This window comes from Oncorhynchus nerka, linkage group LG16 (genome assembly GCF_034236695.1).
Source record: "Oncorhynchus nerka isolate Pitt River linkage group LG16, Oner_Uvic_2.0, whole genome shotgun sequence".
Lineage (NCBI taxonomy): Eukaryota > Metazoa > Chordata > Actinopteri > Salmoniformes > Salmonidae > Oncorhynchus > Oncorhynchus nerka.
In genome coordinates this window covers 31,271,217-31,283,523 of record NC_088411.1, presented here as the reverse complement: position 1 = coordinate 31,283,523, position 12,307 = coordinate 31,271,217, and the positions used below count along the sequence as shown (strand labels likewise).

Genomic DNA, 12,307 nt, shown 5'->3' with positions numbered 1-12,307 from the left:
GCCTGTCGAGATTTGAGGCCTCGTTTTAATTCCTCTGCCTTTTGTAGCCTTTGTTCCATGTCCATATTCTTGTTTTTGTCCGCGTGTTTCGTTTCATAATGTCGTCTCAGATTATACTCTTTCAGTACCGCCACACTTTCTCCACACAGAAGACACACAGGTTTTCCAGCTACCTTCGTGAACATATACTCCGACTCCCACCTTGTTTGAAACCCCCGGTTCTCAGTATCCACCTTCCGTTTTGCCATTTTTGATGGGTATCTGAAAGTTAATTTTACTGTGATGCTGACGACTGCTGTGCCAATAAATATTGAAATGAAGCAGCCTACTGCTCGGTGCGTCACCTTTGCATTGTGGGAAATGTAGTATTGGTGCGTGTAAAAGATCTGCGGGCTGCCGGCTTGCTGCGGGCCGGTTCTAATAATAAATCAAGATCATCCCAGGGGCCGTAAAAAACCTTCTTGCGGGCGGATGTGGCCCGCGGGCCTTGACTCTGACATATGTGCTCTAAGGCATTCAAACAGGCAAAACGTCAGTACGGAGACAAAGTGGAGACGCAATTCAACAGCTCAGACACGAGACGCATGTGGCAGGTTCTACAGACAATCACGGATTACAAAAGGTAAAACCAGCCACTTCAGACACCGAGGTCCCTAACCGAGTCTTCAGAGCATTTGCAGACCAGCTGGCTGGAGTGTTTACGGACATATTCATTCTCTCCCTATCCCAGTCAGCTGTCCCCACTTGCTTCAAGATGGCCACCATTGTTCCTGTACACAAGAAAGCAAAGGTGACTGAACTAAATGACTATTGCCCGTAGCACTCACTTCTGTCATCATGAAGTGCTTTGAGAAGCTAGTTAAGCAGCACATCTACCTTACACCCTAGACCCACTTCAATTTGCATCCCGCCCCAATAGATCCACTGACGATGCAATCGCCATTGCACTGCACACTGCCCTATCCCATCTGAACAAGAGTAATATCTATGTAAGAATGCTGTTCATTTACTATAGCTCAGCATTCAACACCACAGTTCCCTCCAAGCTCAGCATTAAGCTCAGGGCCCTGGGTCTGAACCCTGCCCTGTGCAACTGGGTTCTGGACTTCCTGACAGGCCACCCCAAGGGGGTGAAGGTAGGAAACAACATCTCCACTTCACTGATCCTCAACACAGGGGCCCCACAACGGTGGGTGCTCAGCCCCCTCCTATACTCCCTGTTCACCTATGATTGCGTGGCCACACATACACACCTCCAACTCAATCATCAAGTTTGCAGACGACAAACATTGTAGGCCTGATTACCAACTATGGCGGAGGTGAGGAACCTGCCGGAGTGGTGCCCGGAAAATAACCACCCTCAACGTCAACAAAAATGAAGGAGCCGATTGCTGGTTTCCTGAAGTCCACAGAGAGAACACACCCTTATCCACATTGATGGCACCGCATTGGAGAAGGTGGAAAGCTTAAATTTCCTCTGCGTACACATCACTGAAGATCTTAAAATGAAGAAATTTGTCTTGAAAGCTGAAGAAATTTGGCTTGGACCCTAAGACCATCACAAACTTGTACAGATCCACAATTGAGAGCATCCTGTCAGGCTGTATCACCGCCTGGTACGGCAACTGCACCGCCCACAAACGCAGGACTCTCCAGAGGGTGGTGCAGTCTGCCCAACACATTACAGCGGGCACACAACCTGCCCTCCAGGAGACCTACAGCACGCAATGTCACAGAAAGGCCCCCCCCCCAAAAAAAATCAGCAAGGACATCAACCACCCGAGCCACGGATTGTTCACCCTGCTATCATCCAGAAGTCAGTACAGGTGCATCAAAGCTGTGACCAAGAGACTGAAAATCAGCTTCCATCTCCAGGCCATCAGACTCCTACTCTGCATTTCACAATGACACAATGGTTGCAACCCAAAATCTAAAATTTGGACTCAAAACCAAAAGGACAGATTTCCACCGGTCTAATGTCCATTGCTTGTGTTTCTTGACCAAGCAAGTCTCTTCTTATTGGGGTCCTTAGTAGTGGTGGTGGTTTCTTTGCAGCAATTCGACCACAAAGGCCTGATTCACACAGTCTCCTCTGAACAATTGATGTTGAGATGTGTCTGTTCCTTGAACTCTGAAGCATTTATTTGGGCTGCAATCTGAGGTGAGGTTAATTGCCGATTTCCGAGGCTGGTAACTGTAATGAACTTACCCTCTGCAGCAGAGGTAATTCTGGGTCTTCCTTTCCTGTTGTGGTCCTCATGAGAACTAGTTTCATCATAGCGCTTGATGGTTTTTGCGACTGCACTTGAAGAAACTTTAAATTCTTGAAATGTTCTGGATTGACTGACCATGTCTTAAAGTAACGATGGACTGTCAATTCTCTTTGCTTCTTTGAGCGGTTCTTGCCATAATATGGACTTGGACTTCAACAGAATAGGGCTCTCTGTATACCACCCCTACCTTAGTCACAACACAACTGATTGGATTAAATGCATTAAGAAGTTAAGAAAATTCCACAAATGAACTTTTAGCAAGGCACAACTGTTAGCGTCCCACTGATCCGTTAGAAGTTAACGTCCCATTTCGACAACTTCTGATGAAATAAATTACTATAAATATTAAACTTTCATGAAATCACAACTGCAATACATCAAAATAAAGCTTAACTTTGTTAATTTTGTTAATCCAGCAGCCGGATGGTTTGGATAGAAAAGCTTTATTTTGATGTATTACTCTTGTGATTTTATGAAAGGTAAATATTTACAATACTGTAATTTGAATTTCATGCTCTGCAATTTCACCGGATGTTGTTGAGGTGTCTCGCTAGCGGCACGCCTAACCCAAACAGGTGAACTTCACTAGGGTAGGGGGCAGCATTCGGAATTTTGGATGAAAAGCATGTCTAAATTAAACGGCCTGCTACTCGGGCCCAGAAGTTATGATATAACTGGTAGATGTGGATAGAAAACACTAAAGTTTCCAAAACTGTTCAAATTGTGTCTGTGAGCATAACAGAACTGATTTGGCAGGTGAAAACCTGAGAAAAATCCATTCAGGAAGTTGGATTATTTTTTTGTTGTAGTTTTCTATTCAATGCCACTACAGTATCCATTGATTTAGGACTCAAATTGCTGTTCCTATGCCTTCCACTAGATGTCAACAGTCTTTAGAAATAGTTTCAGGCTTGTATTCTGATAAGAGGGGGTGAGACCAGTCTGAATGAGTGGACCCTGACGTGTCACAGAGCTTTTTCATGCACAATCCCGAGAGAGTGCATTTCTTGTTTTCCTTTTATATTGATGACGGTATTGTCCGGTTGAAATATTATAGATAATTTAGGCTAAAAACAACCTAAGGATTGAATATAAACATCGTTTGACATGATTCTATGAACTTTACGGATACAATTTGGATTTTTTTTGTCTGCCTGTTTTGACCCTGTGGATTACTGAAGAAAAAGCAAACAAAACAAATGTTTTTGGATATGAAAAGACTATCGAACAAAAGGAACATTTATTGAGTAAATGAATGTCTTCTGAGTGCAACCATATGAAGATCAAAGGTAAGGGATTCATTTTATCTCTATTTCTGACTTGTGTAACTCTTCTGCTTGGCTGGTTACGGTTTGTAATGATTTGTCTACTGGGCTATGTTCTCAAATAATCGTAAGGTATGATTTCGCCGTAAAGTATTTTTTTTAAATCTGACACCGTGGTTGGATTCACAAGAAGTTCATCTTTAAACCTATGTAAAATATGTTTTGTTTTCTGAATTTTATAGTAAGTATTTCTGTATTTGAATTTGGCGTTCTGCAATCTCACTGGATGTTGGCCAGGTGGGTAGCGTCCCACATACCCTAGAGAGGTTAAACCCTTTACAATGAAGATCTGTGAAGTTATTTGGATTTTTACGAGTTATCTTTGAAAGACATGGTCCTGAAAAAGGGCTGTTTTTTTGTTGTTGCTGAGTTTACATGATTCCATGTGTTATTTAATCGTTTTGATGTCTTCACTATTATTCTACAATATAGAAAATAGTAAAAGTAAAGAAGAACCCTGGAGTAGATGTGTCCAAACTTTTGACTGGTATTGTATGTGTTATGGCTTTTCAATCTCTGCCATATCGTGGATTCAGTGCTATCTAATAGAACTCAGAAGGGTTTTCACGTCTTGCTCGTCAAAGTAATTAGATGGCTAATATTAATACTATGTATGCCAGTCTCTCTTGGCTAAGAGTTGAGGAAAGAAACATTGTGTTGGAAATTCCAAATAGTTTGCAGTCAGCTTACACACAGCACCGACACACACACTTAAATACAATCATGTAAACTACCGTAATTTCCAGACTATAAGCCGCTACTTTATTCCCACACTTTGAACCTCGCGGTTTATACAATGACGCGGCTAATTTATGGAATTTTCCCGCTTTCACAAGATTCATGCCGCCAAAAAACTGAGCACCGTCACATAATGTGAATTAAATCGAGCGCGCTCAAACTTCCCATCATTCTGATTACGGTATTTTGTCACCCTCATCATGGCAAAGACACGGAGAAATGCATATGATGCAGCTTTCAAGTTGAAGGCGATAAATCTGTCTGTTGGAAAAGGAAATAGAGCTGCTGCATGGGAGCTTGGCCTTAATGAGTCGATGATAAGATGTTGGAAACAGCAGCGTGAGGAACTGACTCAGCGCAGAAAGACAACAAAAGCTTTCAGAGGGAAGAAAAGCAGATGGCCCAAAGTATTTGCAGCCACTCGACAGTGTAAATCGTGTATTTAAGGTGGCGCTCCTTGTTCAGCCTCCAGATGAAAGTGACGAGAGCGACAATGAAAACGATCCAACATCGGATGAAGCAATTCTGAGGCTATTTAACTCCGACACCGAAGGAGATGACTTCAGTGGTTTCAGTGCACAGGAGGAGGAAGATGGTGACCAATGACTTTCTTGGTAGGCTACTGTTTTAATTTTTGCTACAAGCCGTGTTTCGTTAAAGCCTATTTATTTTTGTTACAAGCCGTGTTTCGTTTAAAGGCTGTGTAAAGTTAATTTGTTTCAATGTATCGGTAGGCACCTGTGGCTTATAGACATGTGCGGCTTATTTATGTACAAAATACATATTTTTTTATAATTCAGTGGGTGCGGTTTATATTCAGGTGCGCTTAATAGTCCAGCAATTACGGTAATATCTTTTTCATTTTGCGTCATAGACTAGCTGTCGCCATTGGTGCCGGCCAATAGGGATCCTAATAAATTAATCAATGTTAAGGGGAGTAGGAGAGATAAGTGAGTGGGTGGGGCCCAGGGGCATAGTATTATTAACAGTATGTCATGCAGCATGATATAGAGAGAAACAGTTACGTCAGTGAGAGGTGTCTGTCTAGTGACAGGAGGGAGTAGTAGTTCCTTCAAAACAGTCTGCTACAAACACATTCTGGAATGCAATGCCCCCTGCTCCCACAATCCCCCACACAAACACTACTGAATAGACCATCTGCAGTTCTCCTTTCCTCCTCTTCTCTAACTCTCAATGAGCCAGTGATGATTCTTAGCATGGAAAACATAACCTTACAGTATCCATTTTTCTATTGCTGTGACCTAATCTTACCACTAGGGGGAGTGAGCTGCTGATCACAATTAGCAGCATGAAGTGGAACGGTTTTGGTTTTCCCCTCACTGATCATAATCATTATTGAACTAAAATGTAGATACACTACATGAAGTTAGACATCAACACAATAGGCTTTGCCAAGCCTTTCCCTTGTTTCCAATGTTACCAACTATACTGATCGAGAAAGATAATTTTAAGGAAAGATATGTGAAGATTCTCAGAGTCAAACTTAACAAAACATGCCAGAAGTACTGAAGGTAATTCACATCAAATATACAGAACACCCTTTTAAGTTCAAATCAGTCTTTTTCTCCATTCTTAGCCTCAAGATGTCTTAAGCCTGAAGCTTCTAAACAGAATGAGAAACTGTCCAAGAGAATTCAGAGCCTCGAGATGTTGTTGCTCTCTCTATATTTGTCTGGATGTTTGTTTGCTTTAAATCAAAGGCAACCAAATATGGTATCATTCATCAAACTTTAAAGCGATGAATCTGAGATTCGGTCAACAGCAGCCCCACCACTTTTTTCACTATAGAGCTGAGGGACACAGTTGGAGAAATGTAACCTCTCTCAAATCCGTAGATTAAGCTATGGATGTAAGGACTGTCTGACAGTCCATGACATCAACATGATATTAAACAAACAATGTATTGCTTCAGCACCAAGACATTGTTGACAAACAATGGCGTTAAACAGAGGGGTATACTACGAAGCAGGATCAAAAAGTTAGCCAGCTAACTTGCCTAAATATTGGAAAACATTTATTTTTATATCATCTTGAAATGGACATGGTCTAATTTACTCAAACAACATTTCTAAGCTTAGCTTTCTTAAAGCTGAAATATTTAACCTTCTGGGCAACCCGACCAAATTCATTTTGACATATCATTCTTATTGAAATCATGTTTAAGAAGTAGTAGATCTGTGCTATGTGAGCTATTTCTATACTTCCCATTAATTTTCATTTTTGAGTCTTTCACATCAGCTTCAAACAGCTGAACATACAATGTCCAGTTATTTCTGGTTCTTTATCAAAGTTAGCTAACTCCTTGATCATGCTTAGTAGTACACCCCTCTGATGTTCTTAAAAAATAAATACAATACCAACTCACCAGTTATTCCGACTTTATAGAGCTGTCTGAACCTCTGGTTGAAGGACTCCCCTGGTACGTAATCTCCCAGTCCGATGGTACTTAGTGATATAAAACAGAAGTAGATGCTCTCCAGGAAGTTCCAGTTCTCCTCTAGGGAGGAGAAGATGGCCGCCGGGATGAGGAAGAAACAGGAAGCAGCCAGGATGGCGAGGAGTGTGGCGTGGACCACGGCTACGAGAGGCTTGGACAGGCCCCAGCGGGTCGACACGTACATGACTGGACGGCGCGTGCTGAAGACCATGATGCGTTGGACCACGGCGGTGAGGAAGAGGAGGGTGAAGGGGATGCCGATCACAGAGTAAACGATACAGAAGGCTTTGCCTCCATCGGAGAGTGGAGCGGTGTGGCCATATCCTGGTTGAAACAAAGGGACATGGACAGGTTAGTTGAGATAATGAGCAATGGAAATGTAGCCTATAGAAAACTCACATTTAAAAGGATTTCTGGTTCTTAACAAAGCCAAAAATATGCCCATTGCACATGTGGCCGATGTGAAATGGCTAGCTAGTTAGTGGTGGTGCGCGCTAATAGTGTTTCGGTCGGTGACGTCACTCACTCCGAGACCTAGAAGTAGTTGTTCCCCTTGCTCTGCAAGGGCCGCAGCTTTCGTGGCGCGATGGGTAACGATACTTTGTGAGTGACTGTGGTTGATGTGTGCAGAGGGTCCCTGGTTCAAGCCCAGGTTGGGGCGAGGAGAGGGACGGAAGCTATACTGTCACACACTAGAGGTCGACCGATTATGATTTTTCAACCGATTATTGGAGGACCCAAAAAAAAAAGCCGATACCGATTAATAGGCCGATTTTTTTTCTTCATTTTTTTAATGACAATTACAACAATACTGAATGAACACTTATTTTAACTTAATATAATACACAAATAAAAATCAATTTAGCCTCAAATAAATAATGAAACGTTCAATTTGGCTTAAACAATGGAAAAACAAAGTGTTGGAGAAGTAAAAGTGCAATATGTGCCATATAAAAGAGCTAATGTTTGAGTTCCTTGCTCAGAACATGAGAACATATGAAAGTTGGTGGTTCCTTTTAACATGGGACTTCAATATTCCAAGGTAAGAGGTTTTAGGTTATAGTTAATATAGTATTTATAGGACTATTTCTCTCTATACCATTTGTATTTCATATACCTTTGACTATTGGATGTTCTTATAGGCACTTTAGTATTGCCAGTTCAACAGTATAGCTTCCGTCCCTCTCCTCACCCTACCTGGGCTCGAACCAGGAACACATCGACAACATCCACCCTCGAAGCAGCGTTACCCATCGCTCCACAAAAGCGGTGGCCCTTGCAAAGCAAGGGGAATAACTACTTCAAGTCTCAGAGCGAGTGACGTTTGGAACTCATTTAGCGCGCACCCCGATAACTAGCTAGCCATTTCACATCGGTTACACTAGCCATTAGGCTGATATGCTTGAAGTCATAAACTGTGCTTGCAAAGAGCTGCTGGCAAAACGCACGAAAGTGCTGTTTGAATGAATGCTTATGAGCCTGCTGCTGCCTACCATCGCTCAGTCAGACTGCTCTATCAAATAATAGACTTAATTATAATCACACAGAAATATATTTGGTCATTAATATGGTCGAATCCGGAAACTATCATTTCGAAAACAAAACATTTATTATTTCAGTGAAACACAAAACCGTTCGGTATTTTATCAAACGGGCGGCATCCCTAAGTCTAAATATTCTTGTACAACCTTCAATGTTATGTCATAATTACATAAAATTCTGGCAAATTAGTTCGCAATGAGCCAGGCGGCCCAAACTGTTGCATATACCCTGACTCTGTGTGCAATGAACGCAAGAGAAGTGACACAATTTCACCTGGTTAATATTTTTAAAATTTATTTTACCTTTATTTAACGAGGCAAGTCAGTTAAGAACAAATTCTTATTTTCAATGACGGCCTAGGAACAGTGGGTTAACTGCCTGTTCAGGGGCAGAATGGCACCTGTACCTTATCAGCTCAGGGGTTTGAACTTGCAACCTTCCGGTTACTAGTCCAACGCTCTAACCACTAGGCTACCCTGCCTGCTAACCTATATTTCTTGTAGCCAACTATGCAGTTTTAAAAATATATACTTCTGTGTATTGATTTTTTTAAAAGGCATTGGTGTTTATGGTTAGGTACAGTCGTGCAACGATTGTGCTTTTTTCGCAAATGCGCTTTTGTTAAATCATCCCCCAACGTTGCATCGATTATATGCAACGCAGGACACCCGAGATAAACTAGTAATATCATCAACCATGTGTAGTTAACTAGTGATTATGATTGATTGATAGTTTTTTATAAGATCAATTTAATGCTAGCTAGCAACTTATCTTGGCGTACTGCATTTGCGTAACAGGAAGGCTCCTCGTGGAGTGCAATGAGAGGCCGGTGGTTAGAGCTTTGGACTAGTTAACCGTAAGGTTGCAAGATTGAATCCCAGAGCTGACAAGATAAAGATCTGTCGTTCTGCCCCTGAACAAGGCAGTTAACCCACCGTTTCTAGGCAGTCATTGAAATAAGAATGTGTTCTTAAATGACTTGTCTAGTTAAATAATGATTAAATAAAGGTGAAAAAAAGGCAAAATCGGCATCCAAAAATACAGATTGTACCAATTGTTATGAAAACTTGAAATCGGCCCTAATTAAAAATCGGCCATTCCGATTAATCGTCGACCTCTATTACACACACACCCAATTAGTGAAAGTGCTGCCCTTTAGAGAAAACTTCACAGATTTTCAGCAAACTGCTTAGACAAAAGGAAGAGCTGCACCCTTTCCTTTTGTTTAATCGGTTTCTGAACCACAAAACAAGATATCTATTGTCAGTAGCTTAAGTATTTGTTTCTTTGGTAAAGCCTTATATTCTTCCAACATTATCATCTTTTTCCACATCTACAAGGCAGTAGTCATGACAATCGTCTATTGCTGGTTTTAGAGCTGTTCACAACAATAGGAAGGAGCAACAGAACACAATATTATCTCGTGTAGACAGGCAAACCAGCATAGCCATGACGGCAGAGGGGGTTGAGCACTCTGTTCTGTAGCTCATGGCACGGACACGAGAAGGTGCCATTAAAAGAAAAGAGAATGTAGCATGTTTTATGTAGCAAGTGTTGCTAGCATGTAGCTAGTGTTCCTAGCATGAGTGGTTTAAATGCAATGGCCCTCCAACACAACCATGCAGATTGGGAACTCAACTAAGCTACTTTATGTCAGAGATGGCCTACCATGATACATTGTCATTGATATCTTTACTATGTCAAAACGTATTACATTTTTTTGTCAGGAATGTTATCCTGCAGTAAAAGTATCTATCAAGTAATGTGATGAACGGTTATAAAGTATTACCCTGGACGATTGACCTGACACCAAAAAGTAAGTTCCCCTCTGAGAAAAGAAAGTTATTGCAAGTCTAAACCACCTCTTTACTACAGTAATAGGCTACTACTACTACCACCATAGCTTCTTGTCAAGAAGCAACGTGGTGGATTGTAAGGACCCGAACTGAGAGTTCTTCTATACCACCTGTGAAATGAATACCTCGACACCATAGCTCCCCTTGTGCTTTACTTTTTCATGGATCTCTCGGGCTGTATTGTGACTATTGTATATTTTCTTGTGTTTCATTGTTGCAATTTAAAAAATGACAGATGCCTGTGTGAGGAAAAGGTGACTGAGAAGGAACTGTGGTTGGAGACTTGAGTCATGGAAGTATTAAATGACAATGGGTGCCTAATCTTGCCAAACCGGATTGTCTGCAATCGGCACACCCATATTTCCCAGCTTTAGGCCTATCCTTGTGGCTCTGTTCTATTTACATGGGACCACACACTAAAGGCTATGTATCACCTGGGACTCTAAGGTGCAACATCAACTCAGATAACCAATTTCAAAATGGCCTATATGTTGGATGCACAGTCAAAGATAACTTCTGAGCGTCTTTATATCACTTGGGTTAGGACCAAAGTTCTACAGAGACATGTAACTAATGTAGGCCTTTTACACAATAGGCTATATGATAAGGAGGCTGTTATACGTAACACCTATTCAAAAGAAACGCCTTTGCGGTCTGATCTGAAGCATGTAATGTTGGTATCCCATCCCTAAACATTACTTATGTTAGGCCTACATAAAATTACATCTGTTGTAACTTGAAAAGTTAGGCTCAAACGGAATTGACATTGTTGTCTTTTAAAGTCGGTAAACATTGGTGGGAGTGTCAAAAACTACAGACCCAGGTTTGTAGGCTTTTTTAAAGGATAAATGTGTTCAGTGTGTGAGAAAGAACGTGCCCTTGCTCAATGCATAAACACAGACGAGCAGGCAGACAGACATTGAGGGCATACTGTATTATCATGGCAGAATGCTGAGCTCGGGTAACGTAGGCAGGTGTTAGTTACTTGGGTGTACAGTGTCGCGAAAGGGTACATTTCAGTCTCACAGGCAACAACAAAAATGCCAACCTGCTTTCAGGAATGTCGTGTGCCTACCTAACAAGACGCGTATGACAATAATCAACTATATTACCACTAGACATGACTACGTAAACAAGCAACTCCCTTATTTTTCTGAAAATAGACCTATTAAAAGAAACACATTTCTGAATTGCACCTATTCATTTCTGGGGGCGATGCGCCGACGCAGAACGCGTTTTTGACGCGGAGGCTGCATCACCTCCTTCAAGCCCCGTATGTCATTCAGCGTTCCATCGAGAGATGGCTGAAAAGCAGTAGTCTACACTTAAAAATGGGCCACTGACTGACTCACCTGTGGTAGACAATACAGTACTGGCGAAAAACAGCGAAGAGGTGAAGTCCCAATTCCAATTTGCCGATGCGTTGTTGAGAATGGACACTCCATAGTTACTGGCCTCGAGCGCCTTCTCCAAAAACTCCTCGAGGCGTTCTTCCGAAAGACATTGGTTTTCTTGGAGGAACTGTTTTTTGATGGTTCGGAGCTCCTGGCGTAGAAGGTCTTCATAAGGCAGTTCCACCGAGGAAAAGACAACAGCTCCGAATATAAGATACAGAATATAGCCCAGGACTAAAAACAAAAAATACCATGTCGATTTGTGACTTTCGATCAATCGCACACACGAATTGCTAGTTAGAGATTGTAGCATTTTCCAAGAGTTCTCGAATCGACAAGTTGATGGGCTACAGTTGATATCCTTGTCATAAACAATGAATAGCCTAGACACCACAAATGTTACAATGTCTTCTAGTTTCTTTTCACACGCGCTGTCCTTAGCAACAGCTAAGCTTATGATGACAATCGTTTTTTCCGTCTGTCTGTTGGGAAAGCTAAATGGACACGCCTGGTGCCCAAATTGATGACGTTGTTGTGCAGCGAGAGTCGAGTGGAGACGAACAGATTCGGTTCAGTCAGTTAAATCTGTCTTCCTGATGAGCCCTTCCCAGCTAGCTACGTTAGACGTTAATAATGCGGTACTTATAGGCTACATTTTCGATGAAAATCACTACAATAAATATGTTTTAGCTGTCACCCTGGCCTGATAGATAGTGTAGCC

General features: G+C 41.7%; 1 protein-coding gene across 1 annotated transcript in view; it reads right to left on the bottom strand.

Annotated features, from left to right (window-relative positions):
• kcnk1b (potassium channel, subfamily K, member 1b) overlaps window positions 1–12,113 on the bottom strand; it is a 34,001-nt gene extending 21,888 nt beyond the window's left edge. Inside the window, exons 1-2 of the mRNA XM_029685404.2 lie at window positions 11,545–12,113; window positions 6,723–7,118 (exon numbers count right to left, since the gene is read on the bottom strand). Of these exons, the coding sequence (XP_029541264.1) occupies window positions 6,723–7,118; window positions 11,545–11,899 (751 nt within the window). The 5' untranslated portion in view covers window positions 11,900–12,113. The remainder of the gene's footprint in view (window positions 1–6,722; window positions 7,119–11,544) is intronic.
• Window positions 12,114–12,307: the final 194 nt, after the last annotated feature.